This window comes from Rissa tridactyla, chromosome 3 (assembly GCF_028500815.1).
Source record: "Rissa tridactyla isolate bRisTri1 chromosome 3, bRisTri1.patW.cur.20221130, whole genome shotgun sequence".
Taxonomy (NCBI): Eukaryota; Metazoa; Chordata; class Aves; order Charadriiformes; family Laridae; genus Rissa; species Rissa tridactyla.
The window spans coordinates 16,879,241-16,901,204 of NC_071468.1; the positions used below are offsets into that span (position 1 = coordinate 16,879,241).

A 21,964-nucleotide genomic window follows, 5' to 3' on the forward strand; every position below is an offset into this window, starting at 1 on the left:
TTTGAAGGCATTTTTTCTAAAAGTTACCTCCTAACCCAGGCCACCCTGCCTACACCTAATCTATTCTGGCCCCTTCTGTGACAGGTAAAGCTAAGTGGTCAACCCGGGAATGGTATTCACCACTTGCTAATATTAAAAACGGGCAAACCCCCCAGACTTTTACACATTTTTACTGTTTCAGAAGCACTAGTTTCCCAAATATGAAGGAAAAATTGTGAGACTGATATTTAGAAAAAAAAATCAGAAGGATCAAATGTGATGGAGAACTGTGAGCTCCTTCAAGAAGAGCTCATTAAATAACCAAAACCCTGTGATTCCAGTGCCAAGAAAGATGACAGAGTAGCCTGAAAGGCCACCCAGGCTCTGTGAAAAAATGAAAGCATCAATTCGGAATAAGCAGTGATGTACAATCAATAAAAGGGGGTAACATAGAACGATCAATTATAGATGAGAGTTTGCGAAGTGTGGGGAATGGAGAAGGGACAAAAAGACATGACAGCGAATTCTTTCAGTTCCTTTCTGGCTGGGCACAAGGCAGTTTGGGCTTTTCATTAGGAGCTTCGTAGGGAGCTACCACTGTGCAGAATGGTGGTAGCTCCCTACAAGGCCAGCACTGGGGTTGGTGGCTGTCATCACCCAGCATGGAGTAATCCCTTTAAGAAGGGTTGTGGGCTACTATGAGCTTCTCAACAGCGAAAGCAGCCTGAAGTTTTTCGCTCCAAAGGAGAGAAGGAATCACCTTTCAAGAGAGGACTGTCCATTTCTCCCTGCCCTGTCTCCCAGGACTGAGAAAAGCCTTTCCCACCCCAGCACAGGCTTCTCCCTCCCTTGCACAGGAGTTTCGCAGAACCAAGCTGGTGGCAGTGGCTAGCAAAGGTGGGGATTCAAAAGCCCCCCAGCTCCTCGCTGGTCACAGGGCAGGAGCAAACTCGGACGAGGCCATCTCCGCCCAACAGTGCTTTTCCCTTACTGCTGCAGCAGTGGGGAGCACAGTGGTGGCTTGAGCAAGTCCAGGCCACATGGACCACCAGCTCAGGCAGCTGGGACCAGGCAGCCTGGCATGTCCCTGTCATCTGGGGGTCCTGCCCCTGCTCAGCCTCCCTGTGTGCCCTGGAGCTGCTCAAATAAGCTCCTGTTTAACGCTCTTGGAGTGAGAAATGTAAAATGCTCAGTCTGCTGAGCTTACCTTAAAAATCTCTCCAAGTGGTTTGAACGTGGTGTTGAAGTATTTTCATGGGGAAAAGTACAGTTATAAAGGGACTCTTAAGTCCAAATGAAAAGGGGTCTGAGAAACCATTGTTTGGGAGCTGAAGTTGACAAATTCAAGTTGGATAGTTGGGGATCTTACTTTCACACGGAAAGTAACTAACCCTTTGAACAAACTGCCACAAGACAACTGTATGCCCTTCTGGAAACTTAGGTTTAACCAAACACAAATACGCTTCAGCATACAGAATATACTGGGGCAAATGAGAGAAATGTAATGGTCAGGGACACATAGAAGGTCTAATCAGATGAAGATCTGATTAGGATTAGATTTTGAAAGCCTGTCATCTGAAGCTCTTGCCATCATCACCACCATTCATGGGCCCATCCACGTATCTAATATCTGATGCTTTAAGCACGAAAATGCGTTGACATTGGTATACCGGAGAAATTTATGTTTCAGTTTGTGTTCTACACTTTAAAGAAAGCAATCACCTCATATAAATAATATAACCTTAACACCTAATTACAAAGAAGGGCAAAGCTTTTAAATGGCACTAAACTTAATAAAAAGGAATAATTAATATTATGACAATTAACCTGTTGATGAAGACTAGACCTGGACAGATTCGTTTTTCATTAGCAAGCGTGAAGAATTAGACGATTCCCAGGAGGATCCAAATATCTGAAAGTCATCTTACTCGGAAAAAAGACAGAACTCCTTCCTCTGTGTAGCTACGTAGGGTTTCAGCCCTTGCCCTGGGGAGCTGCTGTCTCTGGAGGGTACAGTAGACCTTGTGCGGAGAAGGCAGGAACATGAAGAAAAGAGGAAGGCGGCATCATTTCAGAGGCTTTTCCTACCCACGCTGCTGCCACGTGCTAAGTGTCATTGGCAGACTGCTGCCCTCTCCTTCTCCAGGCTATAGAGGGCTTTCTCTCTCTCTCCCTCATGTCTTCTCTTCCCAAACAGATCGTCATGGGGTAACTCACCCCAATTCCAACCGTGCCCTTTTTTCTCACTCCGCCCTCTCCTGCCTTCATTTGCCCAGTGGCTCTTGACCCACAGCTTCCTCTCCACGGACTACTGAGGGCAGGGGCTGCCACCAAAGTCACACACCCTGACACGTACCAGCAGGGCTGGTGTGGACTTATCCTGACCTTCTTGCACCCTCCTTTTAAGAGCTGCTGATGTTCTTATTGTTTGTTTGGTTTTTTTCTTTTGTTTTGTTTAGGGATTTGGGTTGGGGTTTTTTTTTGCTGAAGGAGAACAGCTAATCCAACCTCATCTAGTTTAGTCTTCTCTTCAGTTCAAGCTAATCCTGTTGTTGCTGTGAATTTCAGGGTGGCAACAGTGTGCAGTAATGGTGAGCACGGCCTTTCGAGGCAGCTTTAGATTTGTTATCATCTCACCTGATAAGAGCTGGCAGATATTCAACTACAAAAATGCAGCACCAAAAAGGAAAAAAAAAGGATCACACGCAGGGAGAAACCTGAACGAACCTGAACTGTTGCCTGTACCGAGCGCCAAATAAACAGCTGATACAATTGGCACAACTGAGTGGTAATGCGGCTATGGCCGAATGGAGTTATTTTTGTGGCTATGCGAAAAAAGTAGAAAATAAACACGGAAATTAGAGGTGAGAACAGCTCAGATCCAAATCTCTGCTTCTTCAAAGTCCGCTAATGGCAAGCGCTACGTAGAAGGGTTTTCTTTCTGGTCCCCTTCTTCTGGCTGCACCAAGTCACACGTTATGGCTGCTGCTTCACATTGTGGATTTTGCTAAAAGTGTTGCAACTTGATACTGTGGGTTTTAATACATGCATCAGAACAGATGCCAAAGAAAGTTACAAAAATTCTACAATAACAATGACGCAACTATCCTTTTGTAGCTTTTGCGTGGCTTTGCTACGAAATGAAGTTAACACAAACTCTTGATCTCTATCAAGAAACATAGAAATGCGCAGGAGATGCATGGAAATCCGTTCTTACCGAATTCATATTTGACTATGTGTTATGAAGTTAAGGTTTTGCATGGCGTTTGGTTAGGGCCCAAAATAAAAAATCTCAACAACCTAGAAAGCCATTATTAAGTGCTATAAAATTGTGACATTTTTGCCTTTTCTATTATTCTGCTTTCAGGATTGTAAAGGTGTGGGTATTTGCACTGGAAGGGTTCTCAAACAGCAGCTCTATTCGTGCCATAGCCTTTCAAAGAATGTATGTGAGCACACCTGCTTCAGCTCTTTCATTCTCCTCTCTCATGGGGACTCCACTCCGATTCCTCCTTCTTCTTTCCTTGTGTCCTGAAGGAATATATAAAGCTGTTCTTTATGCGAGGAAAAAGGTAGCGCGCGTTTTTTTTCCTTGTCTACATGGTTAATTAAACGCTTCGAGGCAAACACACTGTGTCTACACAAACCCTGCAGAGACATGAGACCCAGGGGCCTGAATCCCCCTGAGCTGTGGAAGCAGATTTCTGCTGCACCTGGGTGGAAAGCTCAGCTGCTTGGTTTGGACAAAGGAAGGCACATCCCTGCTGGTTTGAAAGAGACCCTTCTTATGGGAAGCATCTTGCTAGCTGACACGCTCCTGTCGATCCAGCACACGGAGGTACACTGCTTCTGAGGCAAGCACAAGATCCCTGCTGCTGAGGCTGAGCCCACTCCCAGAAACACCCCCCAAAACCCTGGGAAATTTTTCCAAGAAACGGTGAAGTGCCTTTGAATTAACTTACCAGCTGGGCAGGGGCCTGGAGATTGGAATTTTGAATTTAAGTGCCCTTTGGGGGAGCTGAGTCCAAGGGACTTACTTGTAGGTGTAAGCTCAGGCAGCGGAAGGAGGGAATTTGTGTCTTGCTGTCCCTGTGTGGTTCCTGGTGTAATGGGCTGTGCCGCCCACCCCAAAGGTGTGGTGGAAGTCCAATGTGCGCCACCTCATTCTGCTCTCGGCTGCCTCTGCCAAACTGGTGAAAAGGGCCAGAAAGTGCGACTGGGGAACCTTTGCAGTGGGAAAATGGATGGGGCCGGGCAGCTTAATTTACACAAACCAACCTTCAGTGAGCAATGAATTTGTGAGCTGGAGGTGAAAGACACTGGGTCCTCTTATGCAGAACTTCAGGTACCGTAATATGAAGAAAATTAACTGTGTCAAGTGTGCTGTGGGCATTGAAAAATTAATCATGAGTTTATACTTAAGGTTGATAAATACTATTCATGCTCAGAATGGTGTTGCAAATCAAGCCCTGCATATTGCACTTCGTATTTGCTAGCCTCTTCTTGTCCAGGGGGATGAAAAGAAAAGCATTCATAACGGATTTAAATTGTTTCAGGTCATGGAACTTTTTCACTTCACATTCTTCTGCTGGAAATGACTGTCTAATGGAAAGCAAGGGCCAAATGTGGACACAGGACTAGGGGCAAGTACCGTTTGGCTGTAACCAGAAAAGTACAAAAATCTCCGTGTGTTGAGCTGAAGAACAGACCTCCCAGTAAGTTCTATGTAGTCTAGTTCTCCAATTGGCCAGGTATCTTTTTTTTTTCCTGTAATCTGCTCTAAACTGTGTTGATGGACATAAAAATAAAGTATAGTTTTATGTTAATTAAAACTTTTCATTACTTATGTAGGTCAGTAAGAAACAAAAAAGTAGTTCAAACTCCACCCTCCCCATGCTGCCAGTTTTTTTCTAATGAAATGTAATTAGCACTAATTGGTAAAACTACACTGATGGCTGGTTATTAATGTTTGTGTATTGGTCCCAGTTGTGGTTTTATGTCTGTCAGTGCTAATGGCTCAGTGAAGGAAAAAGAATCCTCCTTTCATATTCCCGTCATTTTTGTCAGGGTGCCCCCCCTTCAAGCAAGAGTGATTATGTTTAGGGAAGGCAAAGCCTCTTCTTAAATCCTGACTTTGGGAATGCCTTCAACTCTCCTTTGAATTCGGTAGGAGTTGAAAGCAGCCAGCACTTAGCATCTGCAGAATCAGAACTCAACTATTTTAGGGCTGCTTTTCTTGAGCCATCATAATTGTTAGTGGTTCAGAATTTATCAAAATAATTATCCTCCTAATTGCATACCTGTTCTTGAAAGCACACTTATGAGGCAAGCCTCTCTTCTAAGCAATCACCTTAAAGTATTCAGTTTAGAATAATTGCTTTCCTGCAATCCCTGCAATTACTGAATGGATGGCAATCACCTTCTTCAGGCAGACGTAGGTGAGAAAGCTGGCCTTTTTAGACAGGGATGAACTGAAGCGATGAAATCAACATTTCCAATAGAAATCCACCCAGAGAGGGGTGGGGGGGTAGCCTCTTGCAGACTCAAGCAAACCCAATGTCAAGACAAGGAGGAGGGTCTCCGCTCTGGTAGGGACCAAAGCAGACTTGGAAATAGATTGGAAAATGCTCAGGACCTCATTCACTCCTGAATATTAACAGTAAGACACCAACATCAACACCTAAGAAGATAAAAAAACTTCTTTGAAAAGCATCTGTGTGTTCTTAAATGGCTTAATAATGTATGCCTCCCCGGGTCACCCATGCACACCTTATTTTTGTGAAATCTAGGCTCATTAATATTTCTAAGTTAAAATTGAAACACAGCATACTCTAGGTAGGAAGAAATTGCCTGAATGGCTTACCTCTTTTATAGAGGGGTAAAATCAGCAGTCACACAGTTGTTTAAAAATGTTTGAGAACTGGAACCTGTTAAGAATACAAGAAATATTACTTATCTTAGGCTATTATCTGTCATAAGGACACGACAAGGTCATTATTAAATCTTAGCCCTTAATAGTTTCGTGCCTTACAAGGCGTGCAGAACTCCCCTTAGCACACCCCTGCATTTCACTGCATGATGCTTGAATTATTTTTCTTATTTGTACATGCAGAATTGTCTTTAACAACACGATATCTGTGGGCTGGGACGCGATAGTTCTTCCTTGTGGCCGATGAAAAAGAAAGCTGGTCTGTGGCCAGGAGGTCTGGAGGATGTATTGCAACAATATGTACTTACAGCCTGGAATGTTCTGCCAGCCAAATTTCAGTGCCAGTCATTGCCATTTTATATTTTAAAACAATGAATTGCAGATTTCTGTGTTAAGCTGTTATTTTCCCCATGGACTGACCACCCCTATACTCATTCAACTGCAACTAACCTGCCCTGATGGCTTTTTTAGCGTCTCACGCTGCCACAAATAAATTCTCTCATAACCCTCGGCTACAGTCACCACTACACCCGTTTCACCCTTGCCGGAATCTAACTAAAGGAACGAACTTACCTACTCAACAGCCACATCACTAGGACACTTCCTTCTGACCTTGTTTTTGAGCAGGTAAAATACGGAAAAGGAATATCTTAATAGGTAAAACAAAATTAAAAGAAACCTTAATCACACAAAGACACAGTGCCCAACATTTTGGGTTACACTTCTGCTAGCAAATTTCAGGTGCCGATGACCACTCTCATGCAGTGAGGCCGACAGGCACAGGGTGGTTGTTGTCCATATCATTAAAGTTCTTTACTTTCTGAAGCTGAGAAGCTGTACACAAACCACAAATGGGGAATAGTCTCTGGCCCGTAGCATCTCCCGAAGCAGGCTTGCTGGAGTATTAGGTAGCCCAAGCTAACTGTGATAACATTTTAAGTATACAGAGAAAGGAGATTTGGTGTCCTAGAACTGTTTAACGTACTTATGTAGGTGGGGCTTCAGGGGCTACAGTGTCTGTACCCTGAAAAAGCAAAGTGATAGAGGTTTGAGCTGCTTCAGACCAAGGAATTTGGTTTCCCAGTTCCCGGATGAGAGCTCTAACTGTTATATTGTCCAGCAAGGGTGGGCAGAACCACGTTACTCTGCCCTAGTTTGCGCACAGTTTGCTTGGTGGAAAGCCCGAGCTGGCTGGCATCGAGTGCCCTGACGGTGCAGGTCACACGCAGCCCCGTGTGTGTCTCCTGGGGCTGGACAGGCTCAGGCTCTGGAGCTGCTGAGCACGGGACACTGCTGGAATAACTGCAATAGCAGGTGTCCAAAATCTTTGGGTAAAAAAGGAAGAACTAAATGAATTTTGGGATATCCCAGGCTAAGAATTAGCTGTTTCAGTTATGGGAGGAGGGCCGTATTGCAAATTTGGACTGAAAAGCCTCCTGACTCCTACCTTAGACACTGAGCAGCAATCTGTGTGTATCTACCCCACTTTCACACACAGGTCTTGGTCCCAGACTGCCCACACTGCACTCATGCTAATTAATTTTCTAGCTCTTTTTTTGGAGGGAATGAATTTGTTCCCTTTGAAACAACACCTGTCCACCGTTCTGGAAATAATTTAGTCCAGAGGCATTCTCAATAAGCTGTGTGAACCAGACTACACCAAATGCGGCTCCCCCTGTCCCCCTTTTGTCCCGGCTTTGCATCCTCGAGCATCCTTGGGCACTTTCCCGTACCGCAGCACTTACTCTGTAACACCGACCGCCAGGTTCCCACTTCAGGAGCACCACATGGACTAGTGATGGCACGGGTTCTCCTCTCATCTTGGATGCTTTGAACAGCACTTACGACACCATCACATACACACAGGGAAATTATATTGTACTAAGGACTCAGGGTCAAATGCTGTGTAGGGTGGGCACGGTCTTCCTGTCCTCTAGTCCTGAGCTGAGTCAATGTGACTGCTCTTGTCACTCAGCCTGGAGTGAGGGACCGCTTTTTGGGTTGGGTGCATTTAGCCGCAACTTTTAATCTAGCCTTTTATCCAGCGTGGATCTCAGAATAAGAGAATCAAACAAATGAGAGTGCATGGGAAGATAAAAATAAAAGAGTTAAATCGATGAGTGTGTATGGCAAGATAAAAATAAAATCCTGTAACTTCAAATACACACACAATGTTTTACTCATGAAGAAGATTACGAAGCTCCGGGAGAAGATAAGCTGTAAGCCCACAAACAGCCAAAATCTAGCTGGGATGCCCACCCTACCCTTGCTAGAAGCAGCCAGGAGCCTGCCGTGCGTGCCAGCTGGAGGGGAGCTGAAGCCCTCTCCCTCTGACGAGGGCAAAGCGGGCCAGAAACGCCTCTCACCACATGGCAGCACCCACGACCCACCGTGAGGAAGTGGAGATCTCCCACCGCTACTGGCACCACCTCCACGTTCACGGGTCAGAACAACAGGAACCCGCTTTCGGTGGGCACAGAGGAGCGCTGGCTCTTTTTGTCTTCCTTCTGGGGGATGGCTGCTAACGAGAGGCAATTTTAGCCACAGAGGCGGTGCGGGAAGATGGAGGGAGCTCTGTGAGGACGTGTGGAGAAAAAAAAACCCCATCATGTCATCTCTCTGACTTGTTCCCAGCCCGTCTGTGCCAGCGCTGGTGAGGGGTTATCCCCACCGGAGGCGACTCAGGGTTAGTCCCTGCAGGTTTGAAGCACGGCTGTAAACTTCCTTAAAATAAATAGCAGATGGGTGACCAAGTGTGGGAAGGCACAAAATCACAAAATCTGTGACTGTGAAACACTGGGGGAGATCGTCAGAGGACAAACCCTCCCGTATTTTACAATCCGTGCTGTGTGACAGCAGCTCAGAGCTTCAGGTCCAGCGCCATTGATCACTGCTCTGGCCCCACTTCAGCTCAGAAGGATGTGCTAAAATTGATTACAGATGTCAGTTCTGGCCACTGAGCTGTTGTACCCCTTCAGGCAATCTACCCCTTCCAGAAACAAAGTCCAAGCTGAAGCGGAGCAGCTCCTTCCCCTCTGTCTCTCTGCAGTCAGGCTTGCCTCAGGCTCCATCCTCCTCCACCTCTCGCTGTTCTGGACTCAGTTTGGGCTTTCCCTGCATGGCAGGAGCCCTTCCCTGCTCTCAGCCGAGAGGGATGCTCGCCAAACTCCTTCACTCACTTCAGCCACCATCACCACCTTGCAAGCCACAACTGGAATACTGTGTCCAGTTCTGGGCTCCCCAGTTCAAGAGAGACAGGGAAGTACTGGATAGAGTCCAGCAAAGGGCAACAAAGATGATTGAGGGATTGGAGCATCTCCCTTATGAGGAAAGGCTGAGAGAGCTGGAACTCTTTAGCCTGGAGAAGAGAAGGTTGAGGGGAGACCTTGTTCATGTTTACAAGTATCTAAGGGTGGGTTTAAGGAGGATGGAGCCAGAATCTTTTCAGCGGTTCTCAGTCACAGGATGAGGGGTAACGGGCACAAGCTGGAACATAGGAAGTTCCGATCAAATATGAGAAAAAACTTCTTTACGGTGAGGGTGACAGAGCACTGGAACAGGCTGCCCAGGGAGGTTGTGGAGTCCCCTTCTCTGGAGATTTTCAAGACCCACCTGGATGCAGCCCTGAGGGATGTGCTTTAGGCAATCCTGCTCTAGCAGGGGAGTTGGACTAGATGATCTCTAGACGTCCCTTCCAACTCTGAAATTCTGTGATTCTGTGATTTCGTGATCCATGTGCTGCTCAGCAAGAGGTGAATTCTTACAATTCATTAAGATTTTGAAGAAGAGCTACTGCACAAGCAAACAGTAATTTCCTGGTGCTGTTTGGAGCAGTGGTCCTACCACTCTCCTGGGGTGGCTGACGGACACCCAGAGCGCTTGGTTGTCCTTCCTCAGGCTGAATGGCGCCAGGAGCACAGCCGCACACGCGTGGGGAAAGGAGCAAACTGCAGTAATGAGGGTTAAGTAGTACCTATCAACAGCAACAGGCATTATTTCATTTGTCTCTTCCTCTTCAGAAGGCCAGTATAAGTCCAGGTGTAATGCCCCCATCCATGTTGAAGGCATCCAGCACTTTGCATTTTAATCGCTGCAAAGCAGGAATAGCGCCAGCTCTCTAGGGACGGTATCTTTTGCTATTTTGATTTCAAAAATTAAAGCTATCAAACCAGTAACATAAAAATAAAGATCCTCCTATTACAGATAATAGGAATTGCTGCATTATTGCTCTGTCCTGCCACTTGTAGTAACCAACAGCTTATTGCCTCAGAAGAACCATCTCTATCACGTAATTGTGCCTGTGTTGTATTTGCTCGGCTTAAGAGAGCTATTACTAACCTGAACTCCCTCTTTGGGCTGGCCAGGGAGGTGAAAACTCACACGGTCAGGAAATGATGCTTGGGTGAAAAGGCTCTATAGTTTCCAAATTTTCCTGTTTAAAAGGAGCGGCAAAGGTATCTCAGAGATAAAACACCCTCTTAGCCGAAAATTGGCCACATACTTTTCCTTTCTTAATGGAAGACCTGTATTTCACTATGAGACGCCCATTTTCTCCAGGGGAGAGCAAAAAGATAAAGAACTACACTTCTTACACTGCTCTTTGAACTGATACAGGAAGCACTGATTCACGATGCACTGATTTGAGCAAAATTCCTCTTGAATAGCCTTAAGTTTTAACTCAGAAGATACAGCATCAGGTAGCTGAGACACTTGAAAGCAACTGCAGCTGTACGTGTACCTATACTAATATTGACTATTAACTTCGAAGCATCAAGATGTGCTACTTCCACACGCTGTTAGTGGGAGCCCATGTATCTTTGGATATGGGTTTGCACTGAGCCCAGGTATGCATTTGTCACCAGTGTGTCTTCTCTTGTCCCCTGTTTTCTTCCCCTTGCTGTGTCCCGGGAGTGCACTGCACACCTTAGTCTGCTTCTCAGACACCATCTCGGCGTCCTCCTCAGCTAGAGGACACCCTCCTCTACCTCTGAGTGAGGGAAGGCCCATAATGCCCAGCGGAAGGTAAAGGGGCGATACCCCTAACTCGATGCACTGTGAATGGCACCGGGAAACACGGAGCTATGCCGCAGCTGTTGAAGCCAGGAGACGGCATCTGATTCAGTGATTTGCGGCAGTGAATTTCACAGATTGACTAAATCCAGCTGGGTGCTGCTTCCCAACAGGCAAATTGCTTCAGCTGGCAGGCCCGGGCGTACTGCCTTTCCCCCAGGGCAGCTGATGGGCGAGAGCGCTCTGAAATCCCACAAACCGCGAGCGATGCGGTGCTGCCGTCGATAAACCGCATCTCGTACCTAACGTTATGCCCACCTGATGAAGCACAGGGCGCCTTAAAGACGCTCCCTCAGAGCTGCCCACCATCACGAACTCCCTTTTTGAAGCGAAAACGACGAGAAACCAGCAGCGCCAGCCTTAACTTCGCGTTTCTCTGCCCTTCGAAGCCTTTGGGTGCCCCCGGAGCGGGGCGGTGAGAGGGCCCTCCACACACACACACACACACACAACTCCACCGCCACCTGCCCGACTTCCCCGCCGGCATCCCCACCCCCGCAACGGCGGGACACCCGCCGCAGCCCTGCCCGCCGCTGCCATGCGTGTGCGCCGCGGCGGGGCTGCCCGCGCTGCCGCTGGGCGCCGGCGGTCCCGCAGCGCAGGGCTCCCCGCGGCGGCGGCGGCGGAGGTGGCGGCGCTGCTGCTCCGCTCCGCTCCCCTCCGCGGCCGCGGGCGGGCCGGCCGGCCAGGTGCGCGCTGCGGCTCCCCGCCGCCCCCCTCCCCCAGGTAGGGCCAAGCCGTGCCTGCGTGTGCCGGTGTGTGCGTGTGTGTGTCTGCCCGCCCGGCACCGGCGGGCTGCCGAGCCGCAGCGGCGGAGGCGGCGGCGACGGCGGCAGCAGCAGCAGCCGCGGAGGTGCCCGGCGGCGCTGGCTGGGGGCGTGGGGGGGGGGGGGCCCGCAGGTATCGGCGGAGGGGGCGGAGGGGGTTGCGGAGGCGGCGGGGGGCGACTCGCGGAGCCCCGGGCACAGCGGCGAGGCGGAGCGGCTTCTTCTCGTTGCAGGCGGCGGCGAACCGGATGCCTTTGGCGGGCAGAAGATGTGTCATGGGAAGCAGGCGAGCGGCGGCGGTGCCCTCCCGGCGGCGCGGCGGCGGGCGCTGGCCGCCGCGTTCTGGCTGCAGCTGGCGCTGAGCCTCGGCCCGGGGCCGGCAGCGGGCGGTGAGTGAGCGGCCCCGGCCCCCTCCTCCTCCTCCTCCTCCTCCTCCTCCTCCGTCCGGTGCCCGGACCGAGCCCCCTTTCCCCTGCCGCCCCGCAGCCCCGGGGAGGGGGGAGCGGGGAAACTTCCCCTCCCCGGTGCCCTCCGAGGGGAGCGAAGCGCCGCTCCGTGCTGCCCCCCCCCCCCCTCCCCGCCCACCTCTGCCCGCCGCGGGGACCCCCGGCACCACGCGTGGGGACCCCCGGGAGGAGGGAGCCTCACCCCGGCGCCTGCCAGGGAGCAGCGGCTCCATGTAAGTACAGCAGGATTTGGAAGCTGCCGAGTGATTTTTTTTTTAATTAAAAAAAAAAAAGCCCCCTCCCCCCCTTCCCCTCTCCCCGTTCACTCAGACATGTCTCGGGTGACTCTCGGTGCTCCATCCCCATCCCCCGTGGGTAGAGCAGAAATCTGGGGAGGAAGCAGGCGATTTGGGGGGCTGAAAACACAATGTCCTTCAGCCCTCTCGTCGTGGGGGAGCGACCCAGCCGTATTTGGCCTTTTTCATTTTAATTACATTTTTACACTATCGTTTTAAATTATTGAGCCTGTGAGATATTTTCAGCAGGTACATTTAATTACAAAATTGCTTTAAATTGATTCCATAATTAGACTTGGATTGCTGGAAAAGTCTTAAACTGCTTTGCTGTAAAATGAACTTAGCAGTGATATCAAGAGCAGCTTCACATTTCTGCTCCAGCACAGTATTATATATTTGTGTTGGGAGAATAAGCCATTTTATGATTGAATCGCATCACTAATGGCAGACAGAGTCCAATATAAAAATTGCTTGGGCTTCTTCTCATGCCAAAGACTTATGCCAAAATTTTCTAACTTGAATGCCTAAGCCCAAGCAACTCCGATCCAGATGTGGTTTCTGTCGCCGAACATAGACTTGCAGAAATAGAGCTGAAGAGGACCTCAAGAGGTCGTTCTGTCCATCCTCCTCCTGATGTGATTCAGTCCTAATTTTCTATCGTGAACCTATAAAGCCATTTTCCAATAGAAATCCTGTGGCTGCAAATGTGATTCCAGCTAAACAAGCCTTTAAACTGTTGCAGTTTCTACGAATCCCTCTTTAGAAATCAATGGCTTTTTTTTTTTTTTTTTTTCCTGCAACTGCGTTACCCTTGGTTTCCTGGCCAGCTCGCGTTTCAGCCTGGTGATGCCATTCTGCCCATCCTGTGCCTTCCTCCCAGTTGGAGCTGTGCGAGCTTCTGTCCTTCTCTAACCTCCTCCTTATGGCTCCATTCATAAAAACGAGACTGTTCCAAGGTCCCCTCTTCCCTGAGGCCGTATATATCCCGCAGCTTGACTGTCGGCATTTATTTAGCTGATTAGTGCGAGAGGTTCTTCAAAATACGGTTTAGATCTCCCTTGAACGTAGTGGTTTTCATCACAGCCTGCAATAAATTCTTGTGTGATTTTGATCGTTGCTAACACCCCTGCCTTTCACCTTGGTAGTGTAACAAATTCCACCTGTAAGGCGTTTTAGGATCTTTCAAGAATTTTTTTTTTTTGGGTCCAGAGACTAGGGAAAGGGTGGAATGGTTGTGCATGGGTAAAATAACCAGTGAAAAATATTCATTGCTGTTTCTAAGTTATTACTGCTATTATTTCCCAGTGTGGTTGTGCTCGGAAGTTAGGTACTCTATAAATACTGGTAAATGTACAGATCTTTCATGTGGTAGAATATGTGGTAGTTGGTTGGGGTTTTTTTCACCCTGAGTCATTACGGTGGAAAAAAATAATGAGTTTTGTAATTAGAACAGAGGACTGTAAATTAGGATCCCTCCTATTTTAGGCTCTGTTACGTCTGTGAGCGAGCTTATGTGCTTGCACAGCTTGCTGTGAAGGCTCAGCTTTTGGCTCCCCAGCCTGTGACCCAGAGCTCAAGAACTTATAAGCGGCTATTGGTATCGACCAAAGTTGTATTTTCCCGGGACTTCTGAAAATTTCGCGTTTGTCGGACTCTTGTTTCATGGATTTGCGTATCCAGACAGAAGGCACCCAGCATTACTGACTCCTTTGGAAAATGTAGCCCCAATCTCTTGCTATCTTCTCATTATCTGTTAAATAAGGATAATCATACTTCTCTCAGAGATTTGAAAAGAGCTTTGATGACATTTAATGAAAATACTATGGAGGTGGAAAGAATTTGTTTCAAAAGCTTTTGAAAAACAGCAGTGACAATATGCTGAAATAAAAACTATCTCGCGTATTGAAAAATGAAAATGAATAGTTTAGGGCTATTTTTTCTATAAAGCAATCCACGGCTTACGTTTTGGATCCCATTTATAGCTTCCTCCTCTCCTTAGCTGATACCAGGATTTGGCTCCGGTAATAATCCTGTCATGACTTGTGTGACTCCTTCTATTTTATATCTGACTAAGCTCTATTGATTGTCACGTTCTACCATTTCACCCCAAATCAATACTACTTATAACTCTTTTTTTTTTTTCTTGTCAATAACCCTACAGAGAATAACTCTTGTTTATTACATTCTGACTTTCTCAAAAGTGGATCTAGCAGAAAATTTGCTGTAGAAGTGAACTCAAGTGAACAAACCTTTCAGCTATCAATATACCTCATTCCTCCCTGATGATACCTCTGCTGATACCAAGGATAAAGCAAATCTCTCATACTTCAGCGTGCAGCTTTCATCTAATCATCTTTGTTTATCTTGCTTTTTGCTATAATTCTGTAGTGTAAGAAAAAGGAAAATAAGAAAGTAGGAGCCGGGTGGGAAGGCAGGTAAGAGGTAAAATGAAATGCGCAAGTGGATGGAGCTGATGACAAGTTATTTTGGAGTTTTAAGGTGTTGTACGGAGTTCACTGCTAAACCTGTAGCATAGAGATAATAGCTGTAAGAATATATTTTTACATATATGTCAAATTCATTGGAATTATTTTAAAATTGTGGGTGGGGGGAAATCTGAAAGGAGAGGGAGAAAAAAAGTTCAGTAAGCTTCTGGTTTTGAGGTTTGTTATGGAGCGTTAGAATTTTGTCACCTGCTTTATTGTCCTGGGTCAGTTGGGTTCTTTTGTTCTTCTGCAGTGTCTTCTGCATGGCCGCATGGAGAGGCTCAGGGCTGCAAAATGCATCTCTGTAGGCTTGGACGAGGCCGGGAGCTGTCACCTCACCTTACCTTCTGGCCTCAAGCGGGATCAGGTGTACGCATGTTCTTCTTGCAAGATGTCTGTTTAATCTTAAAAAGTCTCCACCTCTCCTTTTAGCAACCTCTGCCAGGGCTTCATCAGCCTTTACACTAGAAAGTTTCTCCTAAGGTCTAACCTGAAGCATCCTTGCTGCTGTTCAAGCCTGCTATTTCCCATCTTGTTCACGGCAGATGTTCAGCAGAGCTGCTGCTCCTCAGCTTTCTGGCTGTCTTTCATGTTCCGTTCCATCTCTTCCATCTTCTGCTGCAGAAATGTGGACTCCGGTTCCTCCAAAGACTGGATGACTCCAGTTTCTCCTAACTTTGCCTAAGTCTCCATTATACTTTCTAGATTGCTGGTCATTCAGACCATGAGCTTGCTCCCGTGGAGCCATGTCCCTGTGGAATACGCTGCCCACCAGCCTCGCTAGTGCTGAGCAGAGCTGAGGGATAGCTGCCCATGCCTCAGAGGCTCCGCTCCTGTTCAGACATCCCGGGTACCTTTGCTGTCATTATACAATGCTGCTGGTTTATATTCAGCTTCTGATCCCCTGTAGCTCCCAGGCTTGTTCCTGCAGGGCTGCTACCTGGCCAGTCGTTCCCCTCCCGTGTTACTGCTTTTTTTGGCGTTGCAATCAATTTGCTGTGTTCCCCTGGTGTCCTGCAGGCAATGTCCCTTCTCTTGGGTGGGTGCTTTTAAGCTGGAAAGTACGTCATCATGCATGACGGTAAAGAAATCTGGCATGTTGTGAAGTCTTCAAACATTATATTGGATGTTAGTGATACTGTGCAGAATAGTGGTGGGGTTTTTTTTCTAGACCAAAGCTGAATTTTTGCTGCGCTGTGATTTTATTGCATTTGATTGAATCTTGGTTATGCCTTGGTTATAGTATCTAACCGCTGCCTTTGGATGTAGTGGCTACCAAAACCACATCCCTCAGGTTTCTTGTTGCCTTGGGGCAATAAAAGTTTTTGTGTGTGCTGATGATGCAGGCTCACCCTAGGGCTTACTTTTTGTCAAGCTGCAGTTGTTTTTGGCAAGAGAAGCCAGCCAAAGATTCCCTCCAACTGCCTTGCCTACATTTTTGAGATTATTAAGAAGGTTTTCTGAAAAATCAGAATGTTTTCTGATACCTCTCACTAAGTCTGTAGTTAATGTATTTTACTCACTCCCTCTCAGTGCGTCTGCTTCACTTGTCAAGCAAAATAGACATTTCAGCCTCGAGTTCTCTGTACGTTTGATGAAATCATCAGTTATTTTGCAGGATTGTTTTTAACCTCCAGCTTATTGGAGAAGGTCAGTATTTTGGAAGGAACAGATTTTTCCCACTGTGGCACGATCTTAACTCTCAGTCACAGATCTGCCTCGTCCAACCTCCCTTCCCCTCTCTGCAGTCTTAAGTTAGCAGTTAAGTACCGTTTTGTACCACTCTGTAGCAAGGCCAGCGACATCGTAGGATGGCAGCTCATCCTTCGTCTTAGTGGCACATCCTTCTGCCTACAGCCTTGCGAGAGATGGGCATATTTGATAGAGGAATCTTAAATCGATTTCTTAGCACCCTGCGAGAAGGATGTTTATCCCTGACTTACCATGGGAATCGGAGGCTGAGGTTAACTTTGCTTCTGTTTTGCTCCCTTATTCCCAGAATTACAGTAGAGTATCTTTCAATCTCTGTAATAGGGGTGATTACAACTTTAGAAGAGTGAATTAATTACGCTTTGCTTGATTTGCTCATCTGTACAGTAGATAAGCGACGTGTTTCACGGCTATGTAATGCAGTAGTTTGAGAACCTCCCAAAGAAAATGTTATGAGAGTGAGAAATAGAGATTTGGACAATGTATAAACTAAAGTTTACCAAAGAAGAAGGTCCTTTAACATTCACGATTTTTGTTGTCGTGTGGATTAATAATGAAATATTCTCATGAGAATTAGGAAGATGTTATCTTTTTTGACTTTCACAGCTTCTGACAGATTTTTTTCTATGGTGTTGATCACGTGCTTCATTTTTTTCCCAAATATTGTCTACCTCTGATTGCAATTCATATTTTTTACAATGAAACACGCAGTAGAAAACCTTGCACTCATGCTGTGCGTTTCAGTGAGGTTTTAGGCATGAAAAGGACAACAAAGTGTGGCCCGAATTCATATTTGCTGTATGCCAGTGCAAATGTGAATGAAAAATTGGGCTGCATTTCATAGTGAACATAACTTAGTCTGAAAATGAGCTTGAGGGATAAAATGGTGTAGTGTGTACAATTTGATTCAGTAAGTGTAAAAATTAGCTTTGCTAACATATTAAGGGGACCGAAGGTACGCGTATCTTAACAAATTCAGCAATTCAGCTGTGAAACCAACATCTCCTCACTTGGTTTTACATCTTCTTCTCAGCTGCTTTCTTTGACGTGGCACAAGCAGAGCATCATGAAACCAATTATAGGCTGTACATCTACTAGATTTCACGGCGGAACGGTTTATAGGAGCCATTTTTAACATCCACACTTACCACTGCCTCACCCCATCACTTCTGTCGACGCCGAGTTTGGCCGCCCGTTTTTCAGAGGCAGCTACCCATGGCTTTTCCTGAACAGCTGGGCTGCTGATGGGATTTATCCAAATTGGAGCGTTTCTTTCTCTACGTACTGAAAACAGTGGAAGAGGTTATTGGTGCCATCTGTGCTCACCGAGCTCCTGCGGGGAAAATGTGTTGGATGTGTTTTCACGCTCGTGGTGGGTGACCCCTGAATCATAGCAGCTTTTAAATTGGGTAGTGTCCATCCTGGGTTACTCTTCTGCTTGTTATTAAGGGATTATACAAAGCTTTTGCTCTGTAGGGAAGTTCCAGAATTTATCAGGACCATTTCTGTATTAAACAAGCCTTGGTTTTGTCAGTATGACCAACTTTAGAAAGTAGTACATGGGCCTTTTCTGCCAGTGTCACTACTTACTTTTGCTAAACATTAAAAGAAAAAAAAATAATTTGACAAACGTTCTTGCTTGTGTTGGGTTAATAGTAACAATAGTGATAAAAATGTGACTTTTTTTTTTTAATATAGCCCTTCTCATTTATAGCGTTCAAAGCACTTTATAAAGGAAAATAAGTTTTATTTATGTCCCTTCATAGATGGGGAAATGACTATAGAAAGATTAAATGACTTAAAGACATGTTTCATGTAAGAAACAGGTCTTGTCATAGACAGGGAAGAGATTCTCTGGATCTTTGTCCAGCACTTCCTTCTGTAAATAGAATTTAGGGAAATTCCTAATCCACATTTGTATGATACGGCCTTTATAATAGGATTTTTTGGCTGGGACTCTCTTCTAACTGAAATGAGCAGCAGATTTCCTATTCACGTCAATTGCTACTTAAGCAAATCGCAGAGGAAGTTTTTCCAGTGTGGTTTATTCGCCCGACTCCGTTATGTCTGAGAGAGCACATGGCATTTTTCCAGACACTGAAAAGATCTTCTTCCAAATAGTAAAAAAAATAATAAGAAAATGTTATAAGTTAGGGTTGAGCCCTGAAAAACAGTATCATGCAGTTTCTCTAAGTGCAAAGCACATATTAAGAGGAATGATGTTTCTGCTGTGCTCAGTCATGTAGTTGGGGATGATAGTTTACATGAAAGGGCAACATTAGACAAGAATTCCACGTGATTTTTAAATAATTTTAACATACTTGAGCAGTTAGAGAGGAGAAGAGCATTGCGTGACCAGGTAGCTCCATGCAGAGTGTGGCATGAGTGCCATCGCCTTATGCCGCCTGTTGCAGTTTAGAAATCGGTGGATGCGGAATGCGCTCCTGTAAAAAAATTAGTTCATCTTACAACTGCTTCCTCATGAAAACTTAAGCTGTAATGTAGAGGATATAGAAGGATGGAACAGGTAGGGTGCCCGGTCCCTTGCTGTTTTGTTTGCTTGCCGCAGGTGGTGAAGCCGTGCAAAATGCAGCACTGGGAAGCAAAGCAGGGCTGAGGGTGCAGCAGAGTTTCTGTGTAAAGCCAAATTCTGCGCTTAGTGAAAATTTACAAAATCCAGGGGGGTGGAATTTTGCTTGGAAACTGAAAAGAGGAGGTGGAGCTTACAGCAGATTGAAGAAGAAAATAGGCTGGGTTACTAAGGCTTAGATTGTGTAGAAGTTGGGTTATCAAGGGTATCATGAGATAGTGTCCTAAAAATAAATTCTCTTGTACACTGCTAAAGAAGAAGCAGGATACAGCACGCACATGAATCAGGGGAATCGTTGTATCGCTGAGGTCCCATTCCGGAGACCTGGAGAATACGCTAAAAAGAAGAGGTTGTCTTTGAAAATGCAAAGCCTTCAGATCTTCTTTTTCGGTACTGCAGAAAGGCAGCAGCAAGCGTGGTTGTTGATCTGTCAGGAGACTGGAGAGCACCATACAGATTCAAGAGAAAAGCTCCCGTATGCGCTGGGAGGGAGGCGAGGATGCTCAGAAGTGGAAGCCTGTAAACGTGGCATCCTGTTCTTCCTTCTTGTCATTAGCACCAGTGAATGCGTACGCTAAAAAAGCTAGGGAACAAAAGATTAATTTCCATCTTGCTGGAGGTGGGACAAAAGTCTTGAGAGCAGAGTCATGGAAATAGGACTGGAAAAGACCTCTGAAGCACCTGTAGCTCATCCTCCTGCCCAGAACAGGACCTGTATACGTACCTCAGGGAAGTTACAATTCAAGACTTTATGTTGGAAACTCTACAGTTTCCCTGAGAATCTATTTCAGTGCATCACTCAACCATCAAAACGGTTTTTCTGATGTTTCATTTGAATCTTCCTCGCTGTAACATAGGACTCTGTAAGGATTCACATCTCTAGTGTGGGATTCCCGAGTGTTACTTCCTTTGTGGTGCTGCCTGTTGGTGCAGATCCACCAGTGCTGTGTCTCTGGCCATCCTGACTGCTGCTGCCAATTCCTTGGGTCGGGGCAGGTAGAATTCTGACTGCTCCAACCCGGCAAAGTCTCTCTGAAAAGTGAGATTATTTTTTTTTAATATTTTTTATATATTTACATATCTTTTTAATATAGAAATATATTTTTATATGTTTTTATATATATACACATATTGCTCAATATATATATTGAGCAACCTGGGCTAGTGTGAGGTGTCCCTGCCCAGGGCAGGGGGGTTGGAACTGGATGATCTTTAAGGTCCCCTCCAACCCAAACCATTCTGTGACCCTGTCTTAATTAACAGTCTGTGAGCTAAGGTTTAGCTGTAACTGCCCTACGTTGATATGTTGCTGCCAACACAGAAGGAGATGACATGATTCCTCCTGGTGGAACTTAAATTTTTCTGCTTTAGTTAAGGTCACAGCTAAGTTTGTGTTTAACACGAGATCAGATATCTTACCAGCAGCTATCAAAAAGGTCAGGTTTGCCTTGCTAATCTGGAAGGGCTTGCAAGGATTTTCCAAAGTCACAACTGGAAAGAATCAGGAATAAATCTCCGAGCCGTCCTATAAAAGATGCTTATTTACACAGTCTGATCTCCTTGGGGATATTAGACCAACTCTTTGTACTTGATCGTGATGTAAACAGTATGGTTATTCCCACACTAAATTGCACCCAAGTGAATTTCTATTTTACTTCTGTAGACTGAGTGAAGTTGTATATAGTGAATAGCTCCGTGGTAATAGATTAGATCCACACAAAAGGCAGTCGATAGCTTAGGAGTTCCGTGTGTGTTTGCAAATAAACAATTTTAACTGGAATTTTTAGAAGCGGCTACTTACAGCTGTTAGCTCCAGTGTCTGAGTTCCCATTCCCAGTAAAACGGGTGCTGATGGTGGGTATCCAGAAAGACTGTGTCATTCAGGAATCTGGAGTGGGGGATATTAGAGAATGTGTGTGTGTGAGTTGCTTTTTTAGCTAAAACGTTAAGTTTGAAAGATTTAGAGCAACGCTAAGAGCTGAATTAGTAAGAGGAAGACTGTGATGGTGTGGGGATTGAAGTCAACAGGACTACTTGCTTGAGTAAATCTTCTAGCATTAGGAACTTCATGGCACAGAGTATGTCTTTTGTCTATTTCTAATACTCTGTGTAAGCCTACCATGCTATTCCTGTGTTTGTGTAATAATGATTTGTATTCTGAATCCATGGGTACTCATGAGGCAGTCATTTTTCTGTATCTCTCCACTTAGCTGATGTTTTTAGGGTTATTTTGTATACATGGTATTACTCAGAGAAAACACAAATGATCCACTTAAAACTGGAAATAAATAATAAATAATTTGGTCTCCTGTAAATTGGACTTATAAAATAGCTTGATTGCAATTACCAGCTTTGCAGTAATCTTGAAAGAATTAAGATAAAATGGCATTATGATGAGCAATAGTAAAAACGAGAACACGCAGACATTTGTCTTGGCCTTGTAAAATGCAGAACGTCCTTCTCTCCTCTGAAGGGGGACCGTGACCCCTAAAAAGTACAGTCACAACCGTTCTGGGGGAGCACCACGCTGCTTCACTGCAACACTTAACTCCTGCTCTGTCTCTCCTTAGCTTCAGTGATAACCATCCTGGGCAGTTCTTCCCATTGCTGGCTTGTACAAGCACATGCTCTCATTTTTTCACTCCTTTTTTTGCTCTCTTCTCTGAGACCTGAGGTTCTTCTGTGAGACCA

General features: G+C 45.9%; 1 protein-coding gene across 1 annotated transcript in view; it reads left to right on the forward strand.

Moving 5' to 3' along the window:
* The first annotated feature begins 11,763 nt into the window (after positions 1-11,763).
* The window catches only part of SUSD4 (sushi domain containing 4), a 70,730-nt gene continuing 60,529 nt past the window's right edge, over positions 11,764-21,964 (forward strand). The window contains exons 1-2 of the mRNA XM_054196108.1: positions 11,764-11,831; positions 11,979-12,134. Coding sequence (XP_054052083.1) covers positions 12,014-12,134 — 121 coding nt within the window. The 5' untranslated portion in view covers positions 11,764-11,831; positions 11,979-12,013. The remainder of the gene's footprint in view (positions 11,832-11,978; positions 12,135-21,964) is intronic.